General features: G+C 43.7%; 1 protein-coding gene across 4 annotated transcripts in view; it reads right to left on the reverse strand.

Annotated features, from left to right (window-relative positions):
• Nucleotides 1-24983, reverse strand: part of Nrxn3 (neurexin 3) — a 1482316-nt gene that overhangs the window by 1439536 nt on the left and 17797 nt on the right. For all 4 annotated transcript variants that reach the window (XM_071606618.1, XM_071606610.1, XM_071606632.1 and 1 more), the window contains exon 2: nt 9962-9979. In XM_071606618.1, the coding sequence (XP_071462719.1) occupies nt 9962-9979 (18 nt within the window). The remainder of the gene's footprint in view (nt 1-9961; nt 9980-24983) is intronic.

A 24983-nucleotide genomic window follows, 5' to 3' on the forward strand; every position in this document is an offset into this window, starting at 1 on the left:
CCAGCAATTTCAATGGTTCTAAGTAATATGCTGAGAACACTACCCATGGTCAGAATGGTAAGCTTATCACTACCATAGCCTACCACCGCCATAACCAAGCCGATCACCTATCAGCAATCATGAGCTAACACTCAAGAAGACCAACTATTTACATACATGATTTTGGATTTTCCATAAGTTTGACACAGTAATGAACATGAGCTAAATAGCTGAACTGCTGATGGTGATACTGGTTTCCAGAGAAACAAAACAGAAGAGTTACTGCTGCTAATTCTCTAAGATAGGGGCCAGGGAAGTCCCATTGGGTTTTGCCCTTCCATGATGCCACCATGTCTAATCCACACAATCTAACCGTTGATAGGGTATAACTGTAACAACTTGCTCTCAAAGTTGGCCTCCAAACCAAATTTGTTCTTACAGCATGATGGCTGGACTGACTGAACAGAAAGTGCTGCCACCAATTACACCATGAGTCACCAACAGCTTCTGTACGGCCTAATCTCAGAGTAGAGGACAGAACCCTCACAGCACATTCCCAGTGCATTTCATCTCTTGGTATAAAGAGTGACAAAAGTTCCTCATGAATGAATCCACAGATGGCGGAGAGATGAAGGAAGTCATGTCTGTCACTCTACAGGCTAAAGGATCAGCACTAAAGACTTTTAGAAAAGACTTGTCCCAAAGGGGAGAAAGTCCTTGCTTTCCTACTGACATGGATTTCTCCAAAATCATTCTTCTTTCGTGAGTAACATAAAACCGAAAGGAACAATTGATGTGCTGAGTAAAAAAAACTACACCCAAAGAGTTCATGGTGTGCTATTTAACAAAATCAAAGAAGGTCCCAAGCCTAAGTCAAATAAACCAATTGCACAAATGTAGGAAGGAAAAAGAAATGGCTTAGCAGTAGTGCCCACAAAAATAGGAAGGATTTTCATCGACTTTAGGTACAATTTAATACTATAGTAATTTTTTTAAAAAAGTTAAGGTGTTTAGTGCTGCCATTAACAGATATAGACTCTAGAAAAAAGAAGCAATGTAATCATCCCATAATGGATCTATTCCAATTGTGCCCATATCACTATATGAGGTGTGGACATCTTTGGAAAGGGGAGGTGGGGGGATGTCATATTTTAGAAAACAATGACCCAAATGAAAGAACTTAAAACCCTTAGATGAAAATGCCCATAGAAACTGGAGATGTTTTAGCCTTTAGAAAAGAAAATTCTTAAAGACAAAAGGCTTGTCTTCAAATACTGGGAGTGTAATTAGATCTATTCTGTGTCTCTCTGAGGACTGAAAGCTATACAGGTGGTGAAAGCTATAATGACTCAGGATAAGAAAGAACTCTCAAACATTTAGTGCTGTCCAAATGGAATGTAAAAGCTAAAAGTGATGAGTTGCTCATTGCAGAAGGGGTTCAACTCAAAAGTTAGGTGCATAATGAGCCTTGACAATGGCTATGTTTGGACATGAAGTTCCCCAAAAGCTCAAGTGTTGAAGGCTTGGTGTCCAGTGTAACAGTGTTCAGAGCTGAGGCCCTTGGGAGGTGTTTGGATCATGAGTGCTCTGACCTCATCCATGGCTTAAGCCATTGATGGATTCATAGCTTAATGTGCTATTGAGAAGTGATGGAAACTAGTTGAGAAAGTAGGTCACTGGGGATGTGCCCTTGAAGGTATAAATTGTCTCCTTTCTCTTTCTCTGTTTGCCTCCTGGCTACTAAGAGGTCAGCAGCTTTGCTCACCATGCACTCCCCGCCATGATGTTCTACCTCTCCACAGGCCCAGTGACAATGGTGCCACGTGATCATGAACTGAAACTATGAGCCAAATTGATCTTTCCTCCTTTTAATAAAGTTGTTTATTTCAGGTATTTCATCACAACAATAGAAAGTTGACAAACACAACAACCTCTATGTTTTCTTTCATCCCTAAAATGGTGATGCCAATGAGAGTTTGTGAGCGCATAAAATATGGCAAGCAATGGGGAGATGGGCACAGATAAGTCTCTGTTCTCAGACTAAGACACTCCCTGCCCCTCAAAAGCCCGTGGAAGCACATAGAGGGCAATGGGGAAAATTCACAGCTGGCTATAATGTCTCTATAGGCCCTGAGACCTAGATGCCATTGAGACACAGAAGGGCCACATTCGTCCCTTCCTCCCTTCAAACTCACTCTTTCCATGAAAGACTTTGGTGGTATAAAATAATGGTTAAGTATGAAATCTTATTTCTCTTCACCTTCAGATCATTGTCTTTCAAACAGCAGTTCTCAAGTGTGGTCATATCAGAATCACCTGAGAGAACGATCTTTCTTTAATGAGCCCGGATCGCCTTTATTAGCTCGCCAGGTGATTTTGGTGCTTGTTAGAGTTTGCAAACCTCTGCTCTCAGTAATCCAAAATCTTGACTCAAATCCCAGCTCTACTTCTGTGAGATTTGGGGCAAGTGGACTTTTCTGGGCCTCTGTCCTATAAAATATCCGCCCCCTCATCTATAAAATATGCCCTCAGGATCACTGTGACATCAAGCAGCCACACATGGAAAGCACTTGGCATAGTTCATGGTACACAGGAAGGGCTCAAAAGGATGTTCTTGTGGTCATTATTTATGACACTGGTCTATTTAGGGACCATCTCTGCCCACTTGTCAACTCTGGCCAACACCATTTCTTTAATAAGCTGGCAGCAGTAGCAGACCCCTGCCCTCAGATGCCTCCCTCCCCAGGCCATCAGCAAAATTGCCTCTCAGGGAAGCCACTGTCCTGGGCTCTTGGCTGCATTCCATCTCCACACCCATCCTGAGGCCTGACCCAGCAAATGGACTAGACTAACTTCTAACTTATGTACTTACCAGGCCTTCCTAGGCCAATCTACTAATTGGGATATTCTCCAATGCTAGCTCATTCTCTCTCTCTCTCTCTCTCTCTCTCTCTCTCTCTCACACACACACACACACACACACACACACACACTATATATATATATATATAGAGAGAGAGAGAGAGAGAGAGAGAGAGAGAGAGAGAGACTTAGCTGGGTTATATGGAAGTCCAATATTGCCTAATTTTCCCTCTCTGCAAAGAAGGAATTGATCCAGAATAGTTTCCCAATGATTTCATCAATGGCACTTTAAGCAGCATAAATTTTTGAATGCGGCTGTCTCATATATCATAGGTTGTTTAGCATTCATTGCCCCATGTTACTAAATGCCACCAATGCCCCTCATTGAACCAACAAATAAACTCCCCACATATTTGGTGCCCTTGGGTGGGGTAGTATTATTGGATCATTGCCATGACTAGAAATTGCTAATGATTTGTCCAGCTCTAACTCTGGCCTTTCCCTCCAGAACTGGGAAATGAAAGATGACCATATCCAACCCCCTAGTGGGTTTGCCTTTCTAAGAGAGCCAAAGGAGGGCATTTAAAAAGGCTCCAGCAAAGAAGCACCAAGGTTCAGTGATCTGCTTCCTGAGATAACCAGAGCTGGGGGCAGGATGGCCAATAGCTCCTTACTCACAATTAGTCATGAAATATGACCACGGGAGCCAAGGGGAACTTCGCAGGACCTCGCCTGTCAATTGGCTGCAAATGAGCACTGTTAGCCATCCAGGGCCCCTTCCAACCCAATCACACATGGTAGCCTGCATTGTCCACTGAGTGGAGTCCAAGACAGGCACTGAATAAAGATTGGTTCAATTATCTTCCGTCTCAGGGTGAGCTCCAGTAAAAAGCAGACTTTTAGAGTGGCCTAAGGCAAAACTAAGATCTGAGTCCCAAACTATTTATTCATTCATCAAGTCTTTGCTCTGTGCCTATAATGTATTGGCACTATTCTTGACCAAGAACAGTCATGAACAGGAGGGCACCTTGTGGAGTATATGCTCTGATGGAACTTCCTATGAGACACTTCCAGGGCCAGACAGACCAGGGTTTTGTATCCTACTCCACAACCTTCTACTGGATAGTATCAGTGGTTACTTACCAAAGCTAAGCCTCAGTTGGTTCAGAGGTGAGATGGACCTAATAATGGAATCTATTTCCTGGGAATATCCAAAGAACTAAATAATGCATGCAAAACTTAGCATTTCAGTGCCTGGCTCAAAATACAAGCTCAATAAATGTCAAGTGTTTTTTCCTAATAAAGTAATAAAAGAAAAAGCACTGGGACTCTTGCCCAAAAGAATAGGAAAGAAAGGTAAAATGTTATAGGTACTTCTGGAGTTAGGAGCTTGGTAGTGGAAAGACATTCTACTCCTTGCTATTCCCCAAGGTGTCCAGTCAGACAATCTAGTCCTAGGCTCTCAGAATGAAAAAAGGCTAAGAGGTTGTCTGACGCTGACCCTTCACCTTAAAGAAAGGAACCCTGTTGTCCAAATGGGCTAAAGGGGTTACATCACTTGACCAAGGGCACATAGCTCTGGGGGAAAGCAGAACCACAGATCTGAAGTCCCAGACAAGAACTTCAATCTCAAAATTTACCACGCCGGCTCCTGACCTTGAACAAAAAGATGCAACTTCCTGGAGCCCAGGATTCTCCACCTGGCATATGATGAGTATACTGTAGATATTGGTCTCTGTCCCCTCTTACTGGAATTCCAAGGCTCCACTTGAGAGCACGGTGGGGATTTCAGCATGAGGAAGTATTCACTCATTGGAAGCCTAAAGGTCAGGACCCCATGGGAGAGAGTGTGGAAAAAGGAGAGAACAACAGATGTGTGTAGAGAGGTGCTGCGTCATAGAACTGGACATGCCACTGGACAATTAGGGAGACAAAAACGCAAAGAAAGAGGGGGACATCTTAAAAAAAAACTAAGTGTCTTCATCTATAAAAGAGAAACACACGTTGAAAGATTCAAAGATTCCAATGAGATGACTAATAATAAAAGCTAAATATACATCGCTTACTCTATGCCAGGCACAGTTAACAGGACTATGTGCAAGAGTTCATTTAATCCTCAAGACAGTCAGAGGCACCCTCTCATTGACCCTATCTTATAGATTCAGAAAGTAGGACCCACCAAGTAACTTGATCAGGTCCTATTACTGTGGCAGAGACAAGATGTCAACCCCAGCACCTCACTCAAGAGTCTGTGCTCTAACCCAGGGGTGGCAATTTTTTCCCTTACAGGTAATTATTCTAGACTTTTCATGCTGTGAAGTCTCTATTGCAACTACCCAACTCAGACTTTGTGGCTCAGAAGCTGCTACAGACAATAGACAAAGGACTGAGCCTGGTTGTGTTCCACCAAAAACTTTACGAATGTGGAAACTGAACTTCATGCAGTTTTGGTATTACCCATTGCTCTATTGTTTGCAACCACTTAAAAATGTTAAAAAAAAAAAAATTCTTAGCTCACAAACCTGCAAAAGCAGGCAGTGGGTTGGGTTTGGCCCTTGAGTCATAATTTACTCACTCCTGTGCTCTCTTGCCTCACAGGATGTAAACTATTATGCAGAAAGTGTCTCAACAGCAACCTGCAAGGACTGAGTGGCCAGTAACCTTTCATTGTTCCCCTTCTCTAATCTCATTCTCCCTCCCACTCCAGTCAGCAAGATCAAGTAGGTGTCTCATGCTGTGCCCAGCACAAGAGATGAAGATAGGGCTTAACAAGTGGAACTGCAACTTCCTAGGTGAAGACAGACCTGGAGGCCCCACAGGGGAAGAGAGACACCAGTGTGTCTCCAACATTAATGTGTTGACACTTGGGGCTCTTGATCAAATGCCCATTCTGTTTCAGCAGGTCTAGGTAGGGCCTGAGCTTCTGCTTTTCTAACAAGCTCCCAGTGATGCTGATGCTGCCGGTCCCCTGGTCAACAGTCTGCTGCAGCCTTCTCTTTGTGTACACAGACACAAGCTGGATTCCTAGGCACTGCCTTCTGACTTCAGGCACAGATCAGCGTCTCTCTCTCTCTGGGGCTGAACTGAGCAACTCTCTGGAGACGGTGCAGGGTTCAGGGCAGATAACCAGGTCCCCTGCCCTAGGACAGTCCTGGGATGGCTTCCACTGAAGAGGAAAAGACAGTGAGGGCAGAGATCAAGAGCAGGTGGAGGAAGGCAAAGGCATCTGTTCCTTCTGGCCACAGAGGCCTCCTCTGGGGCTCCTCAGACAGGAGCCCCTCCTCCTGCGCCTGCCAGGGCTCTGATGGACCAAAGAGAGGCCTATTTCCTCGTCGGGCCTCTGCTTAACTAGGGCACTTCCACAAGGTCACAGTTATTCATTTAAATTCCAGCTCTAATCAGCGGGCAGAGCTTGAGACATTATCCACCGTGAGGAGGCTGCGAGGGAGACCACAAATGGCCACCGGCAGGAGGGACAACACCAGAGAAGGGGAGAACAGGGTCTCCCCCCAACAGGCCAGTGGGGGGCCTGCCTCCTGGATCCCTCCACTAGGCTTCCCTTCCCTCTAACAGTTCTGGAACATGCAGAAGTTAGGAGAGGGTGGAGGGCAAGGCAGGGATGGGACTCCTCACCCCTTCCCCACAAGCATCCCAGGAAGACAAATGACAAACCCCAAGGAGCATGAGCATGGAACATGGCATCTACCCGGGGGGCCTTCCAGGCCCCAAGTGGGGTTACGTGGCCTTGGCGATGTCCCTTCTCTTCTTTGGGCCTCAGTTTGCTTCTCTGAAAGTCTGTACTCCTTGGACAGGATATCCTTTAAACTCCCACATGTCTTGGGACCCTACAGATTCACAATGTCCCTTGTGCTTATGGCCACTCTTTCGGTTCAATCAAGATTTCTGAGGTTCTACTCTGTGCCATGAACCTTGTGACGAGATAGGAATGCAGACACAGATTAGACAGGAGCCTGGCCCACAGCACCGCCATGGTAATGGCAGGGTTTAGGATGACAGGCACACAGGTTTGCAGACCCATGGATCTGAGATCCTGGTCCATTCACTAGCAGAAGGGGACCACAGGTGGGTTCCTGAAACTTCCTGAGGCTCCCTTTCCCTATCAGTAGTGCACCTTCCTGGAGGGGAAGAGAAGGCAGGAAGGTGGCAGTGCCAAGCCCCACTCCCACAGGTCAGCATGCCATCTGAACCTTCTTCCCAAAGACCAGGAAGAGGAACTACATCCTTTCCCACAGGGCAGTGGGGTGACAAATGTCTTCCCCATTCCCTTGGATGTCCAGGACTCACTCTCGGAGCTCCCAGTCTGCCATTTGGAGTTTGGCTGGCCCGTCTCACCCTGCATCTTCCAGTGGGTTACTTCTAACCATTTCCTCAGCATGTCAAATTCATCAATTAATCAATTGTCCCTTTATAGTCTTCCAGTAGTCCCTGGGTAAACAGTTACATTAGCTCATAAAATCCCCAATTTGTCTTCCTGAGGGAAAGGGGGAAAAAAATCAAAGAACCACTAAAGGCCTCTTGTGTCAGAGTCACGGCACAGCTGGCTCCGGATTGCCTGGCCAGGGGCTCAGAGAGACTGGAGGCTGCCCACCGACCCCAGCCAGGGCCAGGCCAGTGCAGGCCACCTCCCGCCATGCCCCAGGCCATAAGGAAAGGATGTGAATCACAAGGCTTAGAAATCATAAAAAATCAAGAGGATAGAGGAGTGACAGGTTTGACAATCAGCCCTAGGCACTTCAAAGGCAGAACGAAGGGCACACGATTTAGGATTTGGCTAGAATCCCCTTTCAGTCCTGCCGCTCAAGGGCTGGTGACTGTAGCACATGGCTTGACCTCACTGGGCCTCAATTTCCTCAGCAGTGAAGTAGAGCTCAGGCAACAAACCTCGGAGTGTTGTTAAGACAATAAAATGAGACAACCGCCAAGAAAATGGAATGGTACCATGACCTGGGGGATGGGTAGTCACCAGCAGGAGGGACCACTGTTGCTGATGTCCCAGGAAGGGTCACCCCCTTCTACCCATAAGGCCTATGAGCCTCCTCACCATTCTCTTCCATCTAGGACCAATATGGCAAAAATCTCCCCCCTCTTTTCTAAGGAACCTTTCAGGGGTACAGGCAAGGCCAGAGGCAGATGATACCTATCTTATATTGAGGCTCTAATGAAGGCAGGCTGGATTTTAGCCCCTGCTACTCCTCAGCAGGGAAAACCTATGTAGGTACCACATGCACAGCCCAAGTGCTCATCCCTGGTGACATCTCTGTCACGAATCAGGAAAAGGGAGGGTAAGCTGAGAGGCACTTTGACAGACAAAATTTGAAGGATTGGGCTTACTCCCACATCTCCTTGAAGTACCCCGGGAAAATATTCTCTTATCAGAGAGGCCTCCCTGATCACCCTCTAAAAAGTAGGGACTTCTCCTTTACTCTGCTCCATTTTTCTCTGTATCCCTTATTACTCACCACCTGGTACAATGTACAATTTTACATCTAATGTGTATATGTATGTAAATAAATGTATGTATGTATGTATGTGTGTGTGTGTGTATGTATGTATGTGTATGTATGTATGTATGTGTATGTATGTATGTATGTATGGTTTTAGTTCACTGTCTGCCTCTGTCTAGAATACAATGTTCATGCAGGCAGGAAGTGTCTTTTGTTCATTGCTCTGTCCTTAATGCCTTGTACACAACTATTTTTTGAGTAATGAGGGGAATTAAAATATTATGAAGTAGAAAGAATGAATTTAATGGTATGTCCTAGGAAATGGTATTCTGTACTTATGTTCAACTATCAATTATTTTTAAAGATGGAGGGCAGCAGAAAAAGAGATATGAAAACCCCTCTGTTATAAGGTAGGGATAAAAATTATTCTCTTATGTTGTGTAACATCCTTATAGAACAAGGATCAGAAGAACTCTATTTAAGTCTGGTTATTTTAGATCTTTTTAAAACAATAAAAGATAAATTCATTTAAAAGATCTAAAAGAGGGGTGTAGAAAATGTCACAACACCTCAATGCAAAAGTAAATAAATAAACAACAGTACAGTTAGGAAATACCTATAAGACCTTCAATTATTGCTAATGTTCAGTGATAGGCCAGCAAGTACCATCCAGTGCATGAGTTCTAGAGGGAAAAAAATCCCAAATTCCAAGGTCAATGATACCTCAGATAAACTATGACCTTGGGCAAAACTGCTTGAACAGTTGGGCCCTAAATTTAATTTTCTGCATATTAAAATAAATATAATGATACCTATCTTAAATTGATACTATGAGGATTAAATGTTAAATGGAATAAATAAGAAAATGTGACAACATATAATGCCCCCTTCCTATTCTTAAAAGTTCTAGCCAGTTTAGAACAGTCTTCAATGCATTCCAAGTCGTCAGACACCTATTACCTATAAACGTTTGCATCATCTCACGATTCAGTACATGCGAGTGTGTACACACATATTAAAAAGTATGCTCACACACAGTACTGAAAATTGGGACTCTGGATGACTGTGCATTTTAAATAGAGAGGCACACAATTATCATAAAGGTCATTCTTCCATTTTTCTACTGATTAAAAAACATTTTAAAACTTTTTTTTTACAGTGAGCATGTATTACTTATATAGCCAGGGAAATAAACATTACTAACTTAATTGTAAGGAAAAAAAGACATTACTTAGAATAAGAGGAAGAAACCTTCATTTACCCATATCATATTTTCCATGCTAAATGTATTGTATCTTCAACCTTCAACCACATGAAGCTATAGAAGCAGATTCATAGAACATAAGGCAAAATGTTCATTAAATCAAAGAACACATATCTAAACACTTTTTAAATGCTAATTTCCAAGTTCTTTGATTCACCCAGAAATCATAAGTAATCATATAAGTCAGGGAACCTTATTCCTTTGGTTTTAAATGGTTCCTCTAAACCAATACAAGTTCATCAATTGAAGGCATTTCTTCTTTTAAACTTATATCATTGAAAACACAATATGCTCAGATTTTTATCCCTAGAAAAGAGGGGTCAGAGTCAAACCATGCACAATCTAGCAGAGGGGAGATTCCCAAGGCATCAGTGCAAACACAAAGACTCACCTGGACCTTGACTGACATCTGTGGCAGCATTTTCAAAGGGAGGGGGAGGGAGAGGAGAGAGAAGGGGAAGAGAAAGGAAAAAGAGTGTTAGCAGCACACACACTCAAATGCAATGTGTCCTTGCATGACTATCAAGCTCATGCAAGCCATCAACAGTGCTCAGCTTCTGAGCCTTTAGTTCTACCTTCACCCAAAAACCACCCATGCAAGCCAAGGAGCTGAGCTCCTCTTTCACTATGCATGTAGCAAGAGAGGTCAACTTCCCATCTGTCCGGAAAGACATCATCCTGGAATCAGATAGGGCTCCAATGAGCCAAGCAGACTGGAATCCTGCAAGAATATTGGTTAAAATATTCTGGTTGATTTCTGCACACGGACACCCATGCAAATCCTCTTCCTCTTCAGGTACCACACACTGGATGCGAAGTCAAGCAAGGTTCCCAGCAGAAAGAAAAATGAATAAACCACTCCCTTAAGGAAATAAGGAAAAGAGACATAAGTGTTAGGGACAAGTTGCAACAGATTCACCACATAGAACCGAAGGTCACAAGATCCCAAGACATTTACAATTCCCTCCTTCCCGGATTTCCAGTGACCATTCTTCATCACCGACAGCGGGGTGTGCATGACATGGTGTGTAAGTGGAGCAGCCACCATACGAACAGTCTCCCTGCTATTCTTCTCTTTGCTTTTCACCCCATCACTAATGACAAGAATCGGCATTGGAAACCACTTCTGACTACAAATAAACATCCAACTCTGGAAAGGCTGATATTTGAATTAAGCCAAGGAACTTTCAAAGCATGAAGAACGGTGGACTCCCATCATCTCCTTGAACAACACCGCCTCCTCTCGATCCTCTCCTCAGATGTGAAATAGAATCACGTGGGGGGGTGTCTAAGTCAGGGCAGCCTAGGGCACTGTTCAAACCCCTAGAGCCAACCTGACGGCACACATTTCAGCAGAGGAGAGGAACCACTGGCCATTGGGGTATTCCTGGGTTGACCCACTTGGAATCACGGGATGGCCATAGACATTAATTATCTAGTTCGTTCTTTTTTGTTAAGATGGGGAATGTTATGGTTTAGATATGAGGTGCCCCCCAAAGGCTTTTGGCAACTGTAGGCAGGTGGGGTGTGGTTGAAGGAGGTGGGTCACTGGGACATGGCTTTGGGGTATATATTTTGTCTGTAGTGATAGGAAGTCTCTTTCTCTCTCTTCACTTCCTGGTTTTCCTCCACTACACACTTCTACCATGATGTTCTGTCTCACCTCAGGTTCCAAGGAATGGAGTTGGCCATCTATAGACTGAGACCTCTGAAACGTGAGCCCCCAAATAAGCTTTTCCTCCTTAAATTTGTTTTTGTCAGATCTGTTGTTCACAGGAGCAAAAAAGCTGACTAAAACAGAGGATGAAAGAGGTTGGGAGATTTCCCCATGCCCGGCTCCCACAGGTGGTTCAGAGACAGAGCCTAGAATCCCATTCAGTGCAAATTGATTCAACTGGAGCCTAGGTCTCTTGAAGGCATATAGAACCCAATTCAGTTTGAAGACTAAAAGAGGGAAGCCCTGGGGAAGCTGGGTGAGAGTCTCCCAGCTACCCCACCAGCAGGTTGTGATCTATCTTCTGTGCCTTTGATGTGCTGCCTGAACAAGGTAGGTAACACTCTTCCTGCCAATAATAAAAATATATGTAATTGTATTTGTAAATTTCCAGGGAGTCCTGAGGGCTCTTACCCCAGGAAAATACAGACTGTGACCAGATTTTGCTGTGCCCCGGCTCCTGGGATGGGACTTAACTCACAACAAGAGCCAAGCTTTTATCCAGCCCACACCCTGCATTCCCTAGAAGATTTATCTGCTCTAAGAGACTTCTAGAGAGCTCTGAATCACTCCTCAACCACACCCCCTTTCCGGTTTTCTGGTGAGTTAGATTTAGGGGTGGAGTGGCAGGAAGAAGAAAGAAAAGAGGTGAAATAGAAGAGGTGGGAAGGAAAACATGCTGCATAAATAACTAAGCAGGCCCATTAACTGTGACTGATGGATTGCCTAGAATAGTGGTTGTTAAAATACCCCTTAATTAAACAGGATATCAAACTGTTTACATGTGGGGTTCTGTGGCGGGAATGTCAACACTATTGTTCATACAAACACACTCTTGGAGGATACCAAGGCCTGGGGAGACAGGATCCCCTGGAACTCCAAAGGTGATTTGAAGCCAGTGAGTTACCCATATCTAAACTTGGAGACTGACAGCTCTGAGTTCAGACCCCAGCTTACTCTGTAGCCTTGGGTCCATCACTGAACTTCTAAGTCATTTTCCTCAACCATAAAAAGGGAATCATATCAGAGCCTCCCTCACGGGGAGTGTTAGGAGAATTAAATGAGATTAACTACTTGTAAGGCACTTAGTACAAAGCAAAAGCTACATAAATGTTGGCTGCTCTGATGGTTATCATTTTGAATTATCACAGGCTGAAGTACCCAAAAATGTTGACCAGATGACTCACTGCAAACATCAGAGAGCCCAGGAGTTAAATGATTTGGGTTGAACTCTTCAACTTAGGAACAAGGACCAGTGTTCCAGCTCTGGTTTCCACAAACCTCAGTATGAAGTTGGCAAAGGGGAAGTAAAGACATCTGGGGTGAGCAGAAGTGGGGACTTAGATGACTCCACGCTTACTTCTTTTATCCTCCTGCATCAAGCCTGACTTTGGCATAGTTCTGGTCCTGTGCAACAAACACTGTTCTTGTCACAAACAGAAAATCCCTTTTGTTAGAGATCAAGGTCTAAGATCCTTTCCGGTCTATGGTGGTTTTGAGCACTGTTCCAACTTTAGGAACAGAGATGCAGCATCACCTGGCTCCTCTCCCAAGAAGCAGTGAGTGACCTGAATTTCTGACTCAATTCTGACTGACAGAATACAATGGCAAAGGCAGGAGGAAGAGGAGAAGGAGGATGGTTAGAGGATGTGGATGAGAAACTTGACCGTATCCATCAGCCATAGCCTTTTCTTCTTATAGCAACCTCCAGCTGCCTTCCCAGGAACTCCCTTCCCTGCCTTTAATCCATGGGGTTCACAGAGGTAATCCCTGATCCCACCTTGTCTCCAAGAGTAATCACAAAACTCAGGCCAGAGCATGGGAATATTCTATCTCCTGGATTCAATAATTGGACCAGGAACAGACATGTGACCCAAGCCCAACCAATAAGAGTCTTGCCCGGGAATTTTACTAGAATTATCAGGAAATGGGGTTCTCTCTTTTTCCTCTGAAGCTGCCATATTCCATCTCTGTGATCATAAGGGACAGTCCTCCTGAGAATGAGTGCAAAATAGAAGCAAATAAAAATATTCAGTATAAGAGGATGACAACAGATGAAGAGCCAAATCCCAGCTCTGCCCTCCGTCCAGAAGCAAATGCCTCGGCTTCTTGGAGCTTCAGTCTTCTCCTGGGTGAATGCAGATCCTAATACCATCTATCTCAGTGAACAGTATCAATGGAGATAATCTATTCACCATTCAATACTTATTGACAGAATGCCAACTACAGGCCAGACCCTGCTTTAAACATTGAGGACACAAGCAACGAATGACACAGAAGAGACCTTTGGGTTTTAATGGGAGATAACAATTTTAAAATCATAGATACATAACATCAATTAGTGTCATGAAGAAAAGAGAAGCAGTATAAGTGACAGCAGAGGGTCCCCATGTTAGAGAAGATAGTGAAGGAAGGAAGGAAGGAATATTTTTTCAGGAAGTAATATCAGAACTGATACCTGAGGAAGATGAGTACTACATATATCTAGAAAATAACTGTTCAGGGAGGAGACTATCAAATGCAAAGGCTGTAGGCAGGATCTTCTCAGTTATCTCTACCATTAAGGACTGGAGGGCAAGGACTGGCTCCCATAACTTGTCACATTCCCTGTCCCATCCTCCTAGATGTGTCCCTCACACACAGTCTTGGAAGGTCACAAGTGCTCAAGTAATATTCAGGGGAAAACAAATCATGATGAAAATACCTCCTGGTCCAGTCTGCACTTCCTCCCTCGGGACTGCTGCACTCCAACCAGGGAAGGAAAACCAGGAAAGGAAGGATTTGAAATCACCTGCATCACCCCCTCTCCTCAGCATCACAACCAGGGAAGAAGTAAATCCGGGGCACTTCCACCTCCACTCAGTCCCCAGAGCACTTATTGCATATTCAACACTAACTTCAGCCACAAGTACCCTATGGTTGTTTTCAAGTTGAAAGCAATTTCCTGCAGTTTAAGGGTCCTGTTTCTTCTAATAACCAGGAGAAAGAAAGGACCCTCCACCTACTACTGCTGCCCTTGCAGATGCTAGCTCAGCCAGGGAAGCCCTCCACCTGACTCTTCACTGGGACAGGATCTTCTCAAGAGGCAAGAGTTCAAGAGCCCCCACCCCCCACCCCCGCCACTTTCTACTTTAACACCTACATCCCTGGAGGAGCTTTGGGGTTTGTGGGGAAAGCTGCACAGACAGCCTCCTAGAGGAAAGTCCCAGCCGAACCTTCAGGGACCCCACCTGGTGAACTCTGCCTCGAGTCTGACCTATTTTCTAGGAGAGAAAATAGAATATAGATGTAAATGCAGTGGCGCTCTGGAAAACTCCAGGCCCGCAGTGTGAGAACATAAAACAGCAGGAGGGAGTGAGGAGGTGCTGGCCTGGGTGAGAATGTCACCTCTCCTGGATCAATCAGTACCCAGTTGTCAACATTCTTCTGCAATTTGCCCCCACTTCTGTCTATTAAAAAAACTGATATGTTTCATATACTTACATGTTTCCTCTGGCCTGTCCTGGGGCCCGATGCCACCGGGCTGTATGACAGTGGCAACCAGAGGCAGAGGGAGCCCTGAGGTACTGGCCTCAGACATGGGGAGGAGGCAAGGCTGAGGGTCAGACACACCTGTGGCTGCACCCTGGGTCTGCCTTCCTTGCTGTGCAAACACAGAAAAGTTTCTTGGTTGTCTTGTATAAAATTCTTGTCGTCTTCTACATAGAGGTGATTCAATTGCTTAATTGACAAAAGCTGACATTACCCGAGGCTTGCAATGGGCTAGGCACTCTCCTTAAGCCTCTCAACGACAACCCTATGAGGGAGGAGACACTACCATGCCCCTTACACAGATAAGGGAACTGAGGCCCAGAAAGCTTAAGTAACTGGTTCAAAGTCAAATGGTCTCTAGAGCCAGAGCCTGAATTCCGGCAATCCAGCTATGGATTCCTCTCTGGGTGTCAACTGCCATGCTGGGAGCAATCCCCTCCAACAGAGGATGAATATGAGAAGGAAACAGAAGAGCAGCAATACCCCTGTCCTAAAGCTTTCATTTACTGATCATTTCCTCTGTGATGGCAGTGAGCCAACTGCTTCAGAACATCATCTTATTTCATCAGCACCACGGCCCTAACAGGTAGGAACATTATTCATCCCACTTTACAGATAAGGAAACCAAGACTTGGACAGGATGTTCTACTCGTATTAATACCTCTCAGACTCACATCAGATAAGAGTCAAACTATATTTCCTAATAACAGGACAAACCAGGACAGAAACCAACTGACCTATGGCTACAAATTAGGGATAAGGATAGTGAGCATCTTGCAGCTGTGAGGATAAGGTATTACCCAGAGCAGAGGGAAGGGATCAGATGGATGCAGCATGACCACAGGCCTGGACACCTGGAGGCCCTGCCCTGGAACTGCCTCCTCCATTGCCTTTTACAGATCATCCAGCCCACGTACTGAACACTGCAGAGAATTAAATGAATGTTCTCAGCCGGAGCAAGAAGCACCTGTCCCGCCACCTAGAGAATACCCTGGTACCCAGAATTCCATGCCCAAAAGCAGATCAGTACACTCTAGTGTCAACAAGGGGCAAGGGGAAGCTGTCCACAGGAAATGTGGACTTCCACAGGCTGAGGTGTCCCCACAAATGCACGCAAGGGACTTCACGGTTCTGGAGGTAGGAGGGAGGTTGGTCACTGGTGTCCGTAATGCTTTTGCCCAGGACCTCAAATATCAGGACAGACCTTTGCCTGGTCTTCCAGGGAAGGCTGCATGGGGCCTTAACATTAGCAGGGGAAAAAGGGCTCTCCCTTCTCAGAGAGTACACACAGAAACACTTTGTTTTACTTGAGAGCTAAAGCAAACTTCCAGCTATGAGGAAGCTCTTTCTGGATCTATTTCAGAGAAGTGGGCTCCATAAAAGGTTTGTGGTGTTAGCTCCATGTCCCCGCAAACACACAAGAGCCCATCTGTCTGCCATAGAAGCCCTGTGCTCCCAGCCCTGGTACTGTGTGCTTTTGTTCTCTAGTGATAATAATTCCAGGATGCAAGAGAGTAGCAGGCAGGATTAGGGTTAAGGCATGGTAGGTATCCCCCACCCTAGAAGGGCAGCTGCAGTTGGGGGAACAGGAAGAAAACCAGGAAAGGGACATAAAGGTACTCTTTGATCTAGGCCACTGCTACCAAATACCTTTATGCACTCTCACCTGCTTGTAGTGACTCTGGCTTGAGGAAGGAGACCTGGACTGACAATCGAGAAAAGGAGCTGTCTACTTGTTACGGATACAGCAGAGATGAGTGCAGACAGCCTTGGCTTTAAATGCTTCTGGGTTTTTGAGTACAGACATGGGGGTAAGGTTGTCTGGGGTTTGGATCCTGGTTTTGCTACTGGTTATTTAAAATATTTTGGACAGATTTCTTGGCTTTCTTTTCTCTACTGCCGCATGGAAATAGGAGCACCCATGCATTCCTCAGTCACTTTACAAAATCACAGAGGAAATAAAAACACAAGCTTATGGAAAAATGGGATCAGGGCACAACACCTGAACACTTCCTCGGTGACACAGTTAGGAACCAGTTTAACACATGTTGTTAAGGAATGTATAAGTACTTCAAAAAAACATGGCACTAAGAAAAGACCCAAAGTTTGCTTGTGGAAGAGGAGAGCTTGTGAACTGTTGTGAAGCAGCAGAAGGAGGGTCACCTGGAACTGGACAGAAAGTTGCAACACCAGACTTTGGTGGGACTCGCCACACACAGGGTAACACTCTGGCTAGAGGCAGGTGCGTTGGGCTATTCCCACTCGGCTTGGTTCACCAACTTCAGCTTTCTGCTTTCACCTAGCACTTCTGATGGACAAAATCATGCATAATCAAGAGCAAAATTATTATGTTCAAACTGTTCCCTAATATATCAATCGCATTGGAACAAATTTGCATTTTCAAAACAAGCGTTATAACAGAACTGACTGTCCCTAATTTATAAGATGGCCATGAGGATCAAATGAGATGATCCATATAACGTGTTGGGCACAATGCCAGGCACAATGCCAGGCACATAGTAAATGTTCAAGAAACACTTCCTGAAATCATCATTAATGTTTGTTGACACGTCCCTGGGAGATTGAAAGCAACAAGTTGAGCTTCTATTGACCTGTTTAAGCCTTCAAATAAAAGTCATCTCTAGTTAGATAATACCTTCTGGCCCTAGGCCATGAGGTTGGCACCTGCTATATTCTCCCACCTAACAGGACAAGGGATTTGGAAAAGTGCTTATAGCTGATGGGCACTGCCAAAGGACAGGTTCCATATGTTAACTTTCTAGATAAACAAATGAACGCTTTCCTCCCCAGACTGCAGCATGACCCACGAGAGAGGAATAGACACCTGCATCTCAAAGAACGCCAGTTAACTTCAAGACAGAAACTGACTAAAATGAGAGAATATTCCATTGTCTTGTAGGACACCGAGGAAGGCATCACAGGAGGGGAAAGAAATCCATCAGCTGGTATGATGGACAGCACCCTAGATAGGCATCTCAAATTTCCCTGCCTCCTGCAGGGAATGCTGGGATTAAGTGCCAGGTTCTGGAGTTGGGTAGACCTGAATGAAATCCTGGCTCTTCTATACATGTGAGCTCAGGCATGTTAACTAACCTCTCTGAGCCCTAATATCCCCATCTGAGAAATAGAGACGATCTACTTGTCTAGAAAGACTTGTGTGAGGGTTATAAGCCTAATGTATGCAAAAGAACAGAGCGAGGGATCTGGCACAGAGGAACTACTAATCCATGTTGGGGATGGTAATTATTGCATTACTTGACCTCAGAAATTTCCTTGAGAGAGGAGACCTGTCCTCTTTCCAGGAATTCCTTTCTCTCTGAAAAGATCTTAAGTCCTCAGACTTTATGCCAATTGGAAGAATGCTCTAGAAGAAGCAGGTGGTTCTCCCAGAGTTTGGGTAAAGGTGAGTTCTGCAAACTTAGCAGTTCAGTACCAGAATTGAGCCTTGAAAGAGGTGTACTCTGTAGGGGGCGCTCCAAGGGAATGTGAGTGTGGAGTCAGAACCTTTGTTTTTTCAGTTTTTAAAAACTGCGTCAACCACTTTGAAAAGCAGTACGGAGATTCCCCAAAAGACTAAGAATGGGCCCACCATATAACCCCAGTGACCCACTCTTTGGTATTTCTCCAAAAGAACTAAAATCAGCATACTCTAGTAAGGCATGAATACCAATGTTTACAGCTTCATATTCACAATAGGCAAGTTATGGGACCAGCAGTCCACGATTGGAAAAAGAAAACGTAGTACAAATACACAATGGAGTTTTACTTAACCATAAAAAAGAATGAAATTATGTCATTTGCTGGTAAATGGATGGCACTGGAAAGCATCATGCTCAGTGAAATCAGTCAGATTTAGAAAGTCAGGGGTCAGATGTTTTCTCTTACATGAAGAAGCTAGAGAAAAATAAGGAATTAAAAAAGGGGGTGGGGATCTCATGAAAATTAAAGGGAGAACCGTAGAGAAATGGAACACGGGGAAGGAAGGAGGGATGGGAAAAGGGAGGAACAGTAGAACGGAATTAAGCAAACTCTGTCATGTGCACATATGAACACATCACAATGAATTCCACTTTTATGCATAACTATAGCGCACCAGTTCAAAAATAAACCAATAAAAAACAAACTGTGGGAAAATACACATAACATAAAATTTACCACCTGAACATTTTGTTGTGTACGGTGCTGGGGATGGAACCCTGGGGCTTCTACTAGGCAAGCAATCTACCACTTAGCTACACCTGCAGTCCCCAACCATTTTTAAATGTATAGTTTGGTGGCATTAAATACATGCATAATGTACATCTCTGGAACTCATTCTACCTTGCAGAACTGAAACTCTGTACCCATTAAACACAAACTCCTTATTCCTTTCCCCCCAGCCCCTAGAAACCATCCTTTAATTTTCTCTTTTGATAAATTTGACTATACTAGGCACCTCACAAAAGTAGAATTATGCAGTATTTGTCTTTTCGTGACTGGCTAATTTCACTTAGCATAATGTTCTTAAGGAAACTCTGGGAGACCCACCTGCTTCTCCCAAAACACTCTTCCAATTGGCATAAATTCTGAAGATTTAGACTCCTTCCAGAGAGGAAGGAATTCTTAGAAAGAAGACAGATCTCTCTCAAGGAATTCACTGGGGTAAAGTAATGCAATAATTTTGATCACCAGCATGGATTTGGTACTTCCTCTGGTCCAAACCCCTTGTAACAGGCATCAAATCTCCCTCATTTTTAAGGATGAATAATATTCCATTGTATGTATATATATATATATATATATATATATATATTTCACCTGCAGAAGCCCTGGATTTGAGGCCTGACCTTCTAGCCTCATACCAGCTTTGTGATCTTAGGCAACTCACTCAGCCTCATTTTCCACACCCATAATTAGTGGTTATAATAGCGCTAATTACATGACCAGGTTGCTGTGAGGTTTGAATGAGACTACATATGTACAAGCACTTTGTAGACAACAAAGTACTATGTACATTCATTCACTCCAGAAGTCTAGCACCAATTCCTTACTAGGCATTTATGTTAGATCCCTGTGTCAAAAAAGAGAATGAAATGGAATCACTATTCACAGTAACATCATAAAACAAGTTTTTTTAAATATGACCCAAAAGATAACTGCAAGGATCTTTATCCATTATAATCCTTGCCACTTTCTGAGGGTTCCTATATCACATTCCTGCCACTGTGTGTATGTGTGTGTTTATACATCATATATGACCTCATTTACTCCTAGTGACACAGATATTGTGTTATTCCCACTTAAACAAGGAAACTAAGGCTTAGAAAAGTTAATATCCAAATCTACTCAACTCATTAACAGTAGTCAGAATTTGAACTCAAGATATTTCTGAACCCTTCATCCTTCCTACAGCCCCATCCCTCTGTGCCCAATTATTTTTCCCCTCACTGATTTACCATCCAAATCTGTCACCTTTCATGACACAGAAGCAACTTTCAAAAAACTGGTCTGGGTCTGCCAAGATCAATGGAAAGCTGATAAAAAGAATGGAGGGTCATTATTCTGAAGTGTAATATACATTGTTGATTTTGCAACATCTCTGCAGGATCCAAATTTCATAAAAAGAATTACAAGTTTGGGCAACAAATCCAAAAATAAATTCCATAAAATTCATCTTGCTTCCATCAAGCAAGATGTAAATAGGCATTTCTCAAAAAAAAAAAAAATCTGGTCAAATAAATTTAGAAAACACTGATTTAAAAAAAAATGATAATCAAGTATGGCAAGACTTCAGAAAACCTGATCTATAGTAAGTAAGATACACTGTAAAATCCAAATGGAGATATCCTCCATAAGTGAAGTATGTTTGGGGCCTAATGGACATTTCCCAGATAAAACATCCAGCAACATCTCACAGAATGCGGGTTGAAAAAGGCTGGCTTTGAGGTCCTGGGATAGCTGGGGAGGCTTATGATTTACCTTCAGGTCTGGTTCAGTTTGAAATAACTAACATTTATTGATCACTACTGCATATCAGACACCAATTTAGGCACTGAAGACTCTAAGAAAAATGCCCCGCGTGTTGTTAGCAGTGAATCAAGTAATCAAAGACAGTACACAAACATGATAGGGTGGCTCTATATGACCATTTATTGTCCCACTTAGCACAAGTGGGGGGCTTAGGGTTGACAGAGAATGCTTCAAAGTCCTATTGGAGAAACTTTAAAGTGGCCCCCAGAGGACACAGGACAGCAATCAAGTAGGGAAGACTTTTGTAAGAATTTTTCCTGTAACTGGTCAGTGGTCAATTGACACCCCTGAGGGTTGGGCTCCCGGGGAAGAACACAGGATCCAAAAGCTTTGAGCTCAAGTGCCAACATGGTTGTTCATTGTGTGACCTTGGACAAGTTATTTAACTTCATCTGTAAAATGGAGCTTGTTATGTCAAATTCAGAGGCACCAAGAGTGTCAAGAGGCAAATGCATATAAACTTCCCAACAACCCAGTTGCCCGTGCACTTGGCACTCATTGCCTCCACCTCCTTGGCTGGTAACGTGCTAGAGAAGAGGGTTAAGACAGGGTGGGGCTTCAGGTGGGTCTGGGATAAAGAGGAGTATGATGATTAGTGGCAGCTGCCGGCTGAGGAGGAAGGGGTCATGTATTGGCTTAAGTCAGCTTTCAACCAAATGCTTCCCAAAGAGTCTTTGCACTGAGACTATGAGTCACCAGAGACCCAGGGAACCCCCAAAGGAAGCAAGTAGCCCTAAAGACTCTCTCACTTCTAAAGCCCTTGTCAGATTTTCTGCTTTCCCTTATACCTCTTCGTTTCTCTAATTTTCACAAAGTGAGCAATATTGGTTCCCTCCCCCTTGTAAAGCAAGGAGGTATTGTGAAACTCCGGACCAAAAAGATTGAGTCTGAGAATCTTGCGTGTGGCTTACTGGTTAGTACCTGTCTCATTCTGCAAGGCTCAAAAGGATTCTGCAGGCCCTTCCAGAGGGAGCTCAGAGATCCAAACCAGGACTTTCTACTGTCAGGAACCAGAGAATCAGGTAAGAAGAGGGAGAAATCCCTAAACACAACTTTATGTGCATCAATAATGGGCTTTTTGAGTTATAATTATAGTTAATTACCACTTTTATCTTGTAACTTCTGTGGTACTGCAATTAAAAATGTTTTTAAAATAGTAAAAATAAAAGTGGGTGTAACTGTTTCCATGAATACAGGAGAAGCTGAGAATTTTTTACAAATTTTCCTTCCTTTCTCCCTCCCTCCTTCCCTCCCTCCCTTCCTCCTCCCTCCCTTCCTTCCTTCCTTCCAGAGTAGAAGAGTCTCAGGATAGTGAGCAGGTCCATCCCTCTCAGGTTACAGGTTCATTCTATTGAACATCTGTTGCCTATGTCCCAGGGATAGCACTAGGTACCAGGGTGATGGCCGAGGAACCAGACAGACTCAGATCTTGTACTAACGAACTTGAAGGGATGGGCCACGACCATCAGACAGTTCATTGTGATTGTATTCAGAGCCATAGTGTCCTATGGAACAAGGGAGGCACAGATTCAAGAGAGGAGAATCAACCTGTCCACCCACTGGACAATATTGGACCTGAAACCAGAATTCAGGTCGTCTGTATCCCAGCTCATGCTTTTCCCACAGTGCCACCCCTGGGGCACCAGTGCCCTGACTGAGGGTCTGGAAGAAGAACCAGCATCAAGAGTATAATGGTAGTAACCGGGAAAGAAAGGCAAGTGGCCAAATCTCTGGAGCTTCTGCAGAGGAAAAAACAGCATGAACTTGGAGAATTATTGGTATTCCCGGACTCAGGCATCTTAGAAGTGGGAAATGATTTTAACTCTCCCATAGTGGGGTCCTAAAATCCAGAGCCTTCCACAGTCAGGACCACAAGCAGGAGGAATAGCCCCCTCCACATGAATTAGAAAGGGCAGAGAGTGGGAAGTGTAGACCCACCACACAAGCTGAGCTCTAATCTACCCGCTGTACTGTGCTTTGGAATTAATCAAACAAATCCCTTGATAAATCTGAGGCTGTTATTAGACAACACTAATGTCCCCCTTAGAGTAATCCAGACAAATACATTCAGAGAGGGAGGAATCCCGAGCGGCTGGAAAGCAGACCCCACTCATGTTCTCACACATCCACACAAGAACACACAGAGGGACACTGCCCCCAACCCATCACCCCCAGATGCCTGTTCCCAGCAGCACCACACGCTACTGTCCTGACGGCCTCAGGCGAGGGGTGAGCTGAAGGATGGGAGAACAGGGCCCTGATTCCCTCCCCTCCCAGCTCTGCCACTGACCTAATTTTCCACAAGAGAGGATTTTTTCCTTTTTTGGTCCTGCTTGTTTGTACATCATGTCACCCCAGTGCACACACAGCTTAAGGCAGACCTAGCTAGGAAGCAAGGAGAAGCCAAGAGGCTTGGAACAGTGGCCCCAGCTGCCATTTCTTAGGGAGGTCAGGTCAGTAGAAATTCTGTAGCTCACAAGGGATGAAAAAATGGAAGCCTAAAACAGGAAGGTAGATCATTAAGAGGATCCCAATTTTCCTTTATTACAACGAATAAGAGGAGCACTGTATTCTAAAATGGTCCCATAGAACTCTTTCCCTAACTTTAGGTCTGACCTTGAGTAGGTTTCTTAACCCTTCTGGGTCACTGGTCTCTATAAACAATGCAGGATATCTTGACACCTAAAGTATATTTTGGAACTGCTGAGAACCTATCAGAATATGGACTGACTTTTTTTTGTAGGAAGAAGATGTAGTTCTTCAAACTACTGAAACTGGAAAAGAAGTAAACCTGTCAGGAAAACACACACACGAACGCACACACACATGCACACATGCACACACACACGCACAGAACACAGCTGACAGCAACTAAAATTGCATGTGGTGAAATTTGTTATTGAAGGAAGAATTAAACATTCTTGACAAAATTTAGACCTGCAAATTTGACGTGAGAAGATTGGATATGGTAGAAATAATGGCCCAAAAAGAACATTCACAATGATAGAAGTTATCTAGGTAAAATTTGATAGGCACACGCTCAAAAAATAACTGATGGATGAATTAAATCTTCATGCTAGAATACACATGGAGCAGAATTGATCTCGTTAAGAATAACTCGGAAAAAAGAAAAATGAATTGGAAAAAATAAATGGCTTAACGAGGCTAGAGAGAAAATGGATTGAGGAATTACATGAGCCCCAGTTTTGTTTGCTTCTGGAAACTGCTCCTATGTTAAACACATTCTAGGCTTTGTTAATTCTGACTATGCCAACATAGAGTTAAAAAGTCTGAGGGTCAAACTGGGGACTCAAAAACATTTTGATAGATGAATAAAAATAACTATATAATCTCAGAAGTCCTGTCTGGTTGCACTTTTTTTCTGATCAAAGATCAAAATAAAATTATACACATATTTTCCTCTCAGGGAAGAATGTGGCATGGGAACCAGCCATCATCTACAACAATGGTCCACAGATTAATAGATTTTATTTACCTGTAACATATATAAAGCAATTTTAGAAACTAACAGAGGTTAAGTGTATTCTAATTTTGCTGAGAAAGAACAAAAAACAAAAACTGACACTATATAGTACTGATTTTCTTTTTTTTATTTAAAAAAAAAAAAAGGCATTTCGGGGGCTAGGGATATAGCTCAGTTGGTAGAGTGCCTGCCTCACATGCACAAGGTCCTGGGTTCAATCCCTCAGCACCACAAAAAAATAAAATAAAATGTTTGCTATTAGGGGGCCATGGCTCAGTGGTGGAGAACCTGCCTAGTATGTGTGAGGCACTAGGTTCGATTCTTAGCATGATATATAAATAAATGAACAAAATAAAGGCCCATCAGTGTCTAAAAATAATTCTAAAGAAAGAAAGAAAGAAAGAGAGAGAGAGAGAAAAGGCATTCTAACATTCTCAAAGTAAAAGGGCATAATTTTAGAATTTAAAAAAAATTGAATTACTTCAAAAAAATGTATCGTATTATGTTTATTCTTCTTGTTTTCATCAAGAATAGTAACATTTCATTCTGGCCCCTGTATCCTTGTACTTCTGGGTTGAGGGTAGATTGGAAGTGTTTTTGTTCTACAGTCTCTGTGTCTGTAAAACAGGGATGAAGGTAAAACAATTCGCACAG

The sequence above is a fragment of the Marmota flaviventris genome, chromosome 2, assembly GCF_047511675.1.
Source record: "Marmota flaviventris isolate mMarFla1 chromosome 2, mMarFla1.hap1, whole genome shotgun sequence".
NCBI classification, from domain to species: Eukaryota; Metazoa; Chordata; class Mammalia; order Rodentia; family Sciuridae; genus Marmota; species Marmota flaviventris.